At 42.2% G+C, this 12,269-nt stretch overlaps 1 protein-coding gene across 1 annotated transcript in view; it reads left to right on the plus strand.

Annotated features, from left to right (window-relative positions):
* The window catches only part of RB1 (RB transcriptional corepressor 1), a 398,991-nt gene that overhangs the window by 349,788 nt on the left and 36,934 nt on the right, over nt 1-12,269 (plus strand). Inside the window, exons 18-20 of the mRNA XM_069758297.1 lie at nt 8,818-8,933; nt 9,758-9,894; nt 10,077-10,222. Of these exons, the coding sequence (XP_069614398.1) occupies nt 8,818-8,933; nt 9,758-9,894; nt 10,077-10,222 (399 nt within the window). The remainder of the gene's footprint in view (nt 1-8,817; nt 8,934-9,757; nt 9,895-10,076; nt 10,223-12,269) is intronic.

Raw genomic sequence — 12,269 nt, forward strand, 5'->3', positions numbered from 1 at the left:
TAACAGCTCTTTGGTCTTCACCATAGTGGAGTTTGGAGTCAGACTGTTTGAAGGTGTGCACAGGTGTCTTTTTATACTGATAACAAGTTTAAACAGGTGCCATTACTACAGGTAATGAGTGGAGGAAAGAGGAGACTCTTAAAGAAGAAGTTACAGGTCTGTGAGAGCCAGAAATCTTGATTGTTTGTTTCTGACCAAATACTTATTTTCCACCATAATATGCAAATAAAATGTTAAAAAAACAGACAATGTGATTTTCTGGATTTTTTTTCTCAGTTTGTCTCCCATAGTTGAGGTCTACCTATGATGTAAATTACAGACGCCTCTCATCTTTTTAAGTGGTGGAACTTGCACTATTGCTGACTGACTAAATACTTTTTTGCCCCACTGTATATATATATATATATTATCGTATATACTCGAGTATAAGCCGAGATTTTCAGCCCAAATTTTTGGGCTGAAAGTGCCCCTCTCGGCTTATACTCGAGTCACGGTCTGTGGCAGGGTCGGCGGGTGAGAGGTCTGAGGCATACTAACCTAGTCCCAGCGATCCTGACGCTCCCCCTGCCCGTCCCACTGTCTTCGAGTGCCGCAGCTCTTCCCCTGTACAGCGGTCACGTGGGACCACTCATTAAACTTATGAATATGGACTCCACTCCCATAGGGGTGGAGCCGCATAGTCATTTCTCTAATCAGCGGTAACGGTGACCGCTGATAGAGGAAGAGGCTGCGGCACCCGGAGACCAGCTGTCCAGGAGAAGGAGCCCGGGACCGCGCCGGGAGCAGGTAAGTATGTCATATTTACCTGTCCACGATCCACACGCCAGGCGCCGCTCCATCTTCCCGGCGTGTCTCCGCTCTGACTGTGCAGGTCAGAGGGCGCGATGACGCATATAGTGTTCGCGGCGCCCTCTGCCTGATCAGTCAGAGCGGAGAGACGCCAGGACCGGATGCTGGGGAGCTGCAAGCAAGAGAGGGGAGTATGGTTTTTTTTTTTTTTTTTTTTTTATTGCAGCAGCAGCAGCGTTATATATGGCACAGATTTATGTGGAGCATCTATGGGGCCAAACTGAACGGTGCAGAGCATATAGGGCACAGCTTTATAATGAGCATCTATGGGGCCAAACTGAACGGTGCAGAGCATATAGGGCACAGCTTTATAATGAGCATCTATGGGGCCAAACTGAACGGTGCAGAGCATATATGGCACACAGCTTTATAAGGAGCATCTATGGGGCCATAATGAAAGGTGCAGAGCATATATGGCACAGCTTTATAAGGAGCATCTATGGGGCCATAATGAACGGTGCAGAGCATATATGGCACAGCTTTATAAGGAGCATCTATAGGGCCATAATGAACGGTGCAGAGCATTGTATATGGGGCACAGCTTTATATGGAGCATCTATGGGGCCATAATGAACGGTGCAGAGCATTCTATATGGCACAACTATATATGGATAATCTATGGGGCAATAATCAATGGTATGGAGCATTATATATGGCACAGCTTTATATGGAGCATCTATGGGGCAATAATGAATGGTATGGAGCATCTATTTTTATTTTTGAAATTCACCGGTAGCTGCTGCATTTTCCACCCTAGGCTTATACTCGAGTCAATAAGTTTTCCCAGTTTTTTGTGGCAAACTTAGGGGGGTCGGCTTATACTCGGGTCGGCTTATACTCGAGTATATACGGTATGTATTGTATATATTTCGAGGGCTTGAAGCCAGTGAATACTTTTATTTGGTTTATTTACCAATGTCATTGTTCAGTTTACATGGAAATCAGAGCAATGTGCAGGATCTAAGGGTATGTACACATGCTGCGGATCTGCAGCGGATTGGTCGCTGCAAATTCGCAGCAGTTTTCCCTGAGTTTACAGTACCATGTAAACCTATGGAAAACAAAATCCGCAGTGCATGTCAATTTTGTGCAGATTCCGCAGCGGTTTACACCTGCTCCATAATAGGAATCCACAGGTATAAAACTTCAGGTGAAATCCGCACAAAAATGCTAAAAAACCACGGTAAATTGACGGTAATTCCGCAGGTAATCCGCAGTGCGGTTACCTGCGGATTTACCAAAATCAGTGCGGAAAAATCTGCAGAGTAATCCGCAGTGTGTGCACGTAACTTGGGTCCGCTGCACCTTGATAGTGCAATTGGTCAGAGGCCTGACAGGTAAGCACCTTTGCCTGTGAACTGATGTTTTTTTGTCTATAGTTAGTGGAGGTTTTTCCTCTTACGGTTTTTTGTTGTTAAGGTACCGTCACACTCAGCGACGCTGCAGCGATATAGACAACGAGCCGACCTAAACTAGATCGCTGGAGCGTCGCTGTTTAGGTCGCTGTAGAGACGTCAAACACGGCAACTCCAGAACGATGCAGGAGCGATCCAGTGACGTAACGGCGACTCACTTCTCATTCTCGCTGGTTGTTAGCTCCATGTAAAACGTTGCTGGCATCGTTGCTCTTGCTGTCAAACACGACGATACACCCCGACCTGACGACCAAATAAAGTTCTGGACTTCTAGCTCCGACCAGCGATGGCACAGCGGGATCCAGATCGCTGCTGCGTGTCAAACACAACGAGATCGCTATCCAGGACGCTGCAACGTCACGGATTGTTGTCATTCTCGTTGCAAAGTTGCTGAGTGTGACGGTACCTTTAGCGTGTGCACATAGCCTGAAGGAGGCTCTCATGCTGCTGAGCTTTAATCTGTGTGGACAAGGAAACAATATGAGAAATACACAACTAAATTACTATGCAAATTGTAATGAAGGTATCTTTAGAAATACAAATACATTTAGACATTATTAAATTAATCCAACATGGCTTAGAAATTAATACAGTGTAAGGCTACATTCACACATCAGTTTTTTTGTTTCAGGCAGAATCCGGCTAATGTTTCAAAAAACGGATCCGTTGGAAATAATGTAAAAACTGATGCAACGATCGTTTTTTCTGCCGAATCCGGTTTTTATTTTTAGTATGGGGTTTACATTGACCTTCCTGGAAAAGGAGAGAGAGAGAGAAAAAAAAAAAATATATAAAAGTTTAAATCACCCCCTTTCGCCCCATTCAAAATAAAACAATAAAAAAAACCACAAATATACAAATATTTGGTGTCGCCACATTCAGAATCGCCCGATCTATCAATTAAAAAAAAGGATTAACCTGATCGCTAAACGGCGTAGCGAAAAAAAATTTGAAACTCCCGAATTATGTTTTTTTAGTTGTAAAATGCAATAACGGGCGATCAAAAGAACGTATCTGCACCAAAATGTTATAATTAAAAACGTCAGCTCAGCACGCAAAAAAAAAAGCCCTCACCTGACCCCAGATCACGAAAAATGGAGACACTACGGGTATCGGAAAATGGCGCAATTTTTTTTTAGCAAAGTTTGGAATATTTTTTCACCATTTAGATAAAAAAAAAAATAACCTAGACATGTTTGGTGTCTATGAACTCGTTATGACCTGGAGAATCACAATGGCAGGTCAGTTTTAGCATTTAGTGAACCTAGAAAAAAAGCCAAACAATAAAAAAGTGTGGCAGAGCACTTTATTTGCAATTTCACCGCACTTGGAATTGTTTCCCGTTTTCTAATACACGATATGGTAAAACCAATGATGTCATTCGAAAGTAAAACTTGTCCCGCAAAAATAAGCCATCACATGGCCATATTGACGGAAAATTAAAAAAGTTATGGCTCTGGGAAGGAGGGGAGTGAAAAACGAACGCGGAAAAACGGAAAATCCCAAGGTCATGAAGGGATTTAAAAAAGGTATGAGAAAAATATTGGTGAAATTAGGAAGCATTTTACTAGGTTGATATCTCAGTAGCACACAGATACTTAGGCTAGTTTCACACTAGCGTTCGGCAGGGCTGTGGACAGCAGCCTTCTTCCTGCGTTAAGCCCTGCCCACTGCAGCGCCTCTTCCTTTAGCTCCGCCTACGTCTGCATGCGTCCTGCGTACCCTATCTTTAACATTGGGTACGCAGGCCATACAGATGTATGTGGATGCCTCCGCATGCTTCGTCTTGACGCTGCGCTGACCTGCGTCAAACGCAACATGTTGCATTTTGTTGCGGTCAGCGCAGCTTCAAAACGACGCATGCGGAGGCATCCACATACATCCGTATGGCCTGCGTACCCAATGTTAAAGATAGGGTACGCAGGACGCATGCAGACGTAGGCGGAGCTGAAGGAAGAGGTGCTGCAGTGGGCGGGGCTTCACAGAGGAAGAAGGCTGCTGTCCACAGCCCTGCCGAACGCTAGGGTGAAGCTAGCCTTAGAAACAACTACGCCCTCAAAATTAGTTTGGTAGGTTGGAATCCTATTTAGCACAATTTTATGTCCAAACTTGCTACTGAGTGTTGAGAACAACACTTACCGCAAATATGTCAGCCCCTACGAATGGGAGACTGCAGTCGGTGTCCGACCGTATCTCCTATAATGTGGCTGCCTCTGTTGTCAGTTATTGAGCTTGTCCCGTGGCCTGTTCAGTTCACATCTGTGGGAGGGAGCCAGGCACCATTTTATTGTAACCCAGTGCTCTGTGCTACAATTTCCATCTGTCACCTCTCTCGCAGTGGTCACCGGCAAATGGTGGCGGGATGTCCAGGGCATCGGCGATGAGCAGAGATCACAAAGTCAGCACCAACTAACAGAATCGGTATCACATTGCAGTCACCAACAAAATGTCACTGTACTATGATCCTAAACTTCATCCTTCCTTATCCTTTTGCGAACACCCAGACGGGGAGGAGAGGAGTGACATCACACACATGAGCAGGCCCCGCCCTCTTTTACTGCAGTCGTAATGCGAGTTTGCACTACACTAGGTTTTGATGAAAAATTTCAGCAGCTGCTCCCCCTAGTGTTTAAAAGTAGAAAATATCAAAATTAATTATTTTTTCATCTGCTATACCATTAAACAATACGTATAAGTTTGTTTTTTAATTAAAACATTAATACTTTACATTTATTTTCAATTGTTGAAAAGAGAACCTTTTTTTATTTTTGGAGAACACATTCCTTTTAATAATTTTCAGCTTTTATAATATTTAAATGACCTTGTAAATGCGTTATAGTTCTTGTCCTAGCTTTATTTATGGATATAAATAATGTTTTTACAATGTATGCTGCTAACTTATGTATGAACTATGAAGGAAAAAAAAAGTGTTCAAAGGTGAACAAAGTGTTTTTTCTGTGCCCTTTGCAAAGATACATTCTGTTTGTAGGTATTGTATCATAGCATTTCGCTGTGATTCCATGGATATCTATAATTTGCACTTCAAAACAATGTATCTTTTTGTTTAGGATGACTGATATGATGACCGTGATTTCTCTATACCAGATTTAACATTCTAATTTAAAAACAAATTGCTATTTATATTTATGCCCTAATAATGCAAGTATAAGTAAAATTACCATGAGCAAAAAAAAAAAAACACCCTGTGTATTTAAGTGAGGGAATGACGCCAGCACGGGAGGTGAGTGTAGTCTGTTTTATTTTAGATCAAGAAGGGGTTGTCCAAGTAGTCCAATTGGCTAGTTCTGCCAGAAAATTCCTCATTTATGGTCACTGAGCTTATATGAGTACAGGTCAGGGAGAATAACATTATAATTGACCGAAAAAATAAATAATCAACTTCCAAGTAAACAAAGGTTTATTTTCTGTTCCTTTACATGTGCTAAAATGTTCCAACCTCTGGCAGATCATGCTTAATGTTTTTCTTGTTCAGATTTGGCTTCCTTCACTTTGAACTCTTGTGAAGGTTTTCATCAAATAATTCCTATAACACGAGGTTCCCAGTCTGACTTTTTGTTGAATAAAAATGTGCTCCCATTTGGTAGTTATCAATTTTCTTTAACGTACTTGATCCAATTTGTCCATATCTTTGATCAGATTGTATTCAACAAATAATATCCTGTGACTTTACTGGTATGAAATCAAAAGTACTTGTATCATATTTAGAAATGTTGTCCTCGAATTAAAAGGCAAACACCAGGCGACCAAATCTGTTTTTAATTCTAGTACAAGATGTTTTTTTTTTTTTTTATATTTCTTCTTCATACACTTTCTTTTTATGTAGTTCTGCATAGATACATATTAATCCAGTCATATGTTTTCATGTGGGGTTTAGTCATTCTATTTATCCATTTAATGGCTAGGACTAAACGGACCTTAATTGGTCAATGTAACTTCAACAAACTTTGCATAAGTCAACAGAACAAGTATTAAACTTTCTAATGTATCTAATAAAAGTTTTCTATTTAATTCTCCAACTATTAGCCATTTCTCCTCCTTCCTGTTTACTGAACTCAATGTCAGCTATGAAAATCTGCTCAAATTCATTTTAGTCTAAGCAAAATGGACTGTCAACACTGAATGTCAGGTTACTCTTCCTTTTATACTTTGAGGAAAGGAGGAGTGAGGTGAAGGGAGAGTTGCAGAAACAGACAGAAAAACATCCTTCCTCTCCATCAAGCAGTTTAGCTCACCCAAGAGGTGGTTTCACAGCTACACTGCTCAACTCTGCTGAATACTGTTTCCTTCTACAGCTTCTATTTGTATGCTACAGCCAAAAAAAGCAGGAATCCCTCGTTTTCTGTGTATATGAGCTAACATTGCTCGGTAGTCTCTACCCACAAAGTTTAGAGAGAATTGACAATTATGCCGGAGTCACACGAGTGTATAACATGGCCGAGTGCTATGCAATAAAATATCGCATAGCACGCGGACCAGTGTTATTCTATGGGACAGTGATTCAACATGAGAGAATCCATACGAATGCGTGTGAAACATCGCACTGCACTTGCATGTCATCCGAGTGAATCGCTATTACTGCTAATGCCGGCAATGGAGATGGGTAAATGACATTCTCCGTCTCCTCCGCACTGTGCTGTGACATTCGGCGCACGTTCACAGCAGTTTGTCGAGTGTTACTCGCATATCGTATCCGATGCCATATGCTAATGTGACCACGACCTTAGATAGAGCCTGCAAAGGGGAAAACTGGTGAAAAATACATGATACAAACCATGTAATGCCATTATTCCTCATGTGCACATGTATACAAAAGCTTATTCTGAGAAGTTACCTGAAATGCCCGGTATCAACTATATAATTATCTAAGGGTCACTTCCGTCTATCCCGGAAATCCCGCGTCGCTGATTGGCTGACCAATCAGCGACGAGCACAGTCCGGCCGAGAATTAGTCCCTCCCTACTCCCTTGCCGTCAGTGCTCACACAGGGTTAATGGCAGCATTAACGGACCGCGTTATGCCGCGGTGTAACGCAGTCCGTTAACTCTGCTATTAACCCTGTGTAACCAACTTTTTACTATTGATGCTGCCTATGCAGCATCAATAGTAAAAAGATCTAATGTTAAAAATAATTTAAAAAAAAATAGTTATATACTCACCATCCGTCGGCCCCCCAGATCCAGAACAGGCCTTTCCCGCTCCTCCTGATGCTCCGTTGACCGCTCCATGCATTGCAATCTTGCGAGATGACATGCGGTCTCGCGTGACCGCTACGTCTTCATCTCGCGAGACCGCAATGCACTCTTGGGACCGGAGCGTCGCGAGGAGCATCGGTAAACGCATCGGCTGGATCCGGGGGGACGACGGAGAGCGAGTATAAAACTATTTTTTATTTAAATTCTTTTTTTTTTTTTTTTTTTTTTTTACAGGGATATGATGCCCACATTGCTATATACTACATGGGCTGTGCTATATACTACGTCGGCTGTGCAATATACTGCGTGGCTGTGCTATATACTACATGGGGTGTGCAATATACTACATGGCTGTGCAATATACTGCCTGGCTGTGTTATATACTACGTGGCCTGTGCAATATACTACGTGGCTGTGCAATATACTATGTGGGCTGTGCAATATACTACGTGAGCTGTGCAATATACTACGTGGGCCGTGCAATATACTACGTGGCTGTGCAATATACTACATGGCTGTGCTATATACTACGTGGGCTGTGTTATATACTGCGTGCGTGGGCTGTTATATACTACGTGAGCTGTATTATATGCTACGTGGGCTGTTATAACCTACGTGGCTGTGTTATATGTAATGTGGGCTGTTATACACTCCGTGGGCTGTGCTATATACTACGTGGCTGTGCTATATACTACGTGGCTGTGCTATTTACTATGTGGGCTGTTATATACTACGTGGCTGTGCTATATATTATGTGGCCGGCTGCGAACAATCCGCGACAGGCGCAGTCCGGCCGCGAATTGGCGCCGGATTTGAACCACGCTTCGCTAATTGGCTGGCCGAATCCTATGTATTCAATATATTATTCGAAAATCTTTATAAATAAACAACATACATATTCTAGAATACCCGATGCGTTAGAATCGAGCTACCATCTAGTGATTTAATAACCAGTCTTTTTTTTCTGCTTTTGTCTATCCACATTTCCGTAGCCATAACTATTGTACTTTTATCACTGCCCTAGCTGTGTGATGTACCTGTTTAATTTGATTTACTTTTACACAATTTGTGCCCTAAGAGATTATAACAGATTTGTGAGGACATTATGAATTTTCCTTTATTGTGCATTTATTCCACTGTACCTGCAGCATTCACAGCAGCCTCCGTTTCGGGGAAGAAAGTTCTCTATTGTGATTCAATGGCAGAGCTCATCTGGGTCTGCTAGGACCAGCACCTCTGCAATGCCAGGCAGACACCCTAGATTATATCTTTATGCAGTAACCTGTATTGGAATGTGTTTATAGGGACCCTAATCAGTTTTATTTCTTTTTATCTTCAAGGATTCACCTTTGTTTGATTTAATCAGACAAAGTAGAGACCGGGAGGGAGCAGATCACCAGGAATCAACGAGCACGTTACAGCAGCCGTCTCAACACCATCCTACTGCAGCAGATCTGTAAGTGTTGTCTGTAGTAAGTTTATAAATGGGTCAAATTCGTTTCTGTTTATGAAAACAATCAACTTTGTATTTTCTCCCTTATAAAAACCCTCTGATTTCAAGAACGGAGGGATTTTTCATTTTATAGTGTATTGCTTTCTGTGTAGGTTTCAGGTAAGGATGGCTCGAACAGACTCTATGCTTTACAGCTTGCTTGCCTTGCTCTAAAGCTGGCAGGGACATTGGACCCGGACAGCTTTAGTTCCCCGCACGTGTCCCATGTTGCAGAAACAAATCTGCCTCTGCTAGCTGCCGCCAGTGGTGTGACTATGCCACTGGTCTAATCTGTCAATCTTCAGCAAACTGGTATTTGTGGCTGGTGTGCGTCTAGAGATACCAACTTCAGAATACCCTTTTAATAGTATATTCCAGTTCTCTGCCTTTCATAGGGCTCTTTTATGTGGTGCCCTGCAGTATATACATTAATAAGACCGTAAAGTGTTAAAATTGCATTCATTTATAAGTGTAAACTGGCCATGAGTAGCTTCTGCATACCTTCATCCTGGCATTCTCATGCGCTACAGTTTTAAAAATAATTTATGCCTAGATCATTCTGCCTGTATTTAATAGTTTAGTCATCTTTCCATATTTATTTAAGATTTATTACCTTGAATTAACACTTGATTCATCACTGGCTCATATACTTTTTCACGTGTAACATTGTCACCTACCTGGCACTATCCAAAACAGTGATCCGAACGTTTGATATATAGGGGCTTATAACAATGTGCAAAATATATTGCTGTGTGAATATTGATAAACTAATATTGTTGTACTTTCAGCTACCTATCACCTTCACGAAATCTGCACCAGTGTGCTGCCCCCAGTGTGCACACAACATCCAGCACAAATGGTCAGAGCCCACAAGTTTCCCAGCCTCAGCAGCGATCAACCTCACTTTCTGTTTTTTATAAAAAAGGTAAAAAAAAAAAAAAAAAAAAGGAACCAGAACTAAACAAGCTGATGCTGATCTGTTGATAATTATTCTAGTTCTAATCTTGGGAAATTGTTTTGCATATGGCGACTTATTGTCATGTAGGGTTTTATATTACATGTAATAAGCTAATGAAACTCTTTTTCACTACTCCTTGTGTTGCTCAGTGTACCGCTTGGCATATCTCCGGCTGAACAGCCTCTGCACCAATCTCTTACCCGACCATCTAGAACTCGAGCACATCATCTGGACACTTTTCCAGCATACATTACAACATGAATATGAACTGATGAAGGACAGACACTTAGACCAAGTAAGGATTTCTCTTGCCTCGGTATTGACCTGATGCTGAATTGCATTGTGTACTTAATTAATTCAATTGAAATCGGATGTTCTAAATTTTTTGCCTGTGACTTTACTAAAACTGGAGATTTATGACGAAAGAAAAAAAAATACAATTGAGTAATATGAAAATAATATATTTTGTGTTGTTTTCAAACGTTGTAAATGGGGTAGTGATCGTTATAAAAGAAGAACCATATATACTCTAGTATAAGCCGACCCGAGTATAAGCCGAGACCCCTAATTTTGCCACAAGAAACTGGGAAAACTTACTGACTCGAGTATAAGCCTAGGGTGGGAAATGCAGCAGCTACTGGTAAATTTCGGGTTTTCCCGAGCACGCTCGGGTGATCTCCGAGTATTTGATAGTGTTCGGAGATTTAGTTTTGATTGCGGCAGCTGAATGATGTACAGCTATTAGCCAGGCTGAGTAAATGTGGGGGTTGCCTGGTTGCTACGGAATCCCCACATGTAATCAAACTGGCTAATAGCTGTAAATCATTCAGCTGCGGTGATGAAAACTTAATCTCCGAACACTAATAAATACTCGAAGATCACTCGATTGTGCTCGGGAAAACCCGAGCAACGAGTATACTCGCTCATCACTAATTGAGACATCAGTAGGTTAAGTGCAAAATACGCCCCATATAATGCTCCATAAAGTTCATGTTGGGCCACATAAGATGCTCCATATTAAAATATGCCCCATGTAATGCTGCACAAAAGGTTAATGATGGCCCCTTAAGATGCTCCATAGAATATTATGTCCCATATAATGCTGCACAAAGGTTGTTGGCCCGATAAGATGCTCCATAGATTTTGCCCCTTAAATTATATGCTGCTGCGATGAAAAAAAAAATTACATACTCACCTCTCGTCGCTCAGGCCCCCGACACTTGCGATATTCACCGGTCTCCGTTCCACCGCCGTGCGCCACTCCGTCTTCCGGCTCTCTGACTGTTCAGGCAGAGGGTACGCAGTAACCACATCATCGCACCCTCTGACCTGAACGTCACAGCCAGAGGACACGGAATAAGGAGCCCAGCGGTGGAACGGGGACAGGTGAATATCGCAATGCTCACCCTCCCCCGTTATACTCCCCCTCCTGGCGTGGTTCCTGCTTCTCCGTTGTCCCGGGCCGGCAGCTTGTTCCTGTGTTCAGCAGTCACTGGTACCGCTCATTAAAGTGATGAATATGCGCTCAACCTCTACGGGAGTGGAGTCGCATCCATATTCATTACTTTAACACTAGGACTACTGGACTCATGACCCCCAACTAGAACTACTAAAGTGCAAGTTGTCAAAATGACTATACCAGTAGTCCTAGTGTTAATGAGCAGTACTATGTGACTGCTGAACACTGGAAAAGGTGCCGGCGGCTGGAGACCATCGCATCGGAAAACCCGGGACTGCGCCGGGAGCAGGTGAGTATGATGTGACAGCTGCCACTCCCCCTCCCCCGCAAACCCCCTGGGATTGACTTGAGTATAAGCCGAAAGGGGCAGTTTCAGCCTAAAAATATGGGCTGAAAATCTCGGTTTATACTCGAGTATATACGGTAAGTGTTACTTACCAGTCCAGTCACGTGTCACTCTACTTCCTGGGTCCAGAAGTGATCACATCCAATCTGTTCAATCACCTGACCCTGGATCTAATCCATGGCTTCAACTTTCAGCTAACTAAATGGATGGGAAAACAGGAGTGGTAAATAATGCTCTTTTTCATCACAAATTTTTTTTTTAAACCGCCCCTTTCAAAGATTGGGAAGTGGTGGAAAACCGATGTAATTCAAACTTTGCAATATTAAATAATTTTACTCTTAAGGCATGATACTTATAATTATATTAAAGCTTCATATTTGTTTTGCAGCCATAACATGTGGTTGTCTGTAATGATAGCTGTATAGCAGAAAAATGCCAGCCCCAGATAACTAAAAAATCCCAAACAACTAACCCCATGCACATTGCCAAAAACCATACATAGAGTTATGGATGTCATGGACCCACCTTGGATTGAAT

The sequence above is a fragment of the Ranitomeya imitator genome, chromosome 3, assembly GCF_032444005.1.
Source record: "Ranitomeya imitator isolate aRanImi1 chromosome 3, aRanImi1.pri, whole genome shotgun sequence".
NCBI classification, from domain to species: Eukaryota; Metazoa; Chordata; class Amphibia; order Anura; family Dendrobatidae; genus Ranitomeya; species Ranitomeya imitator.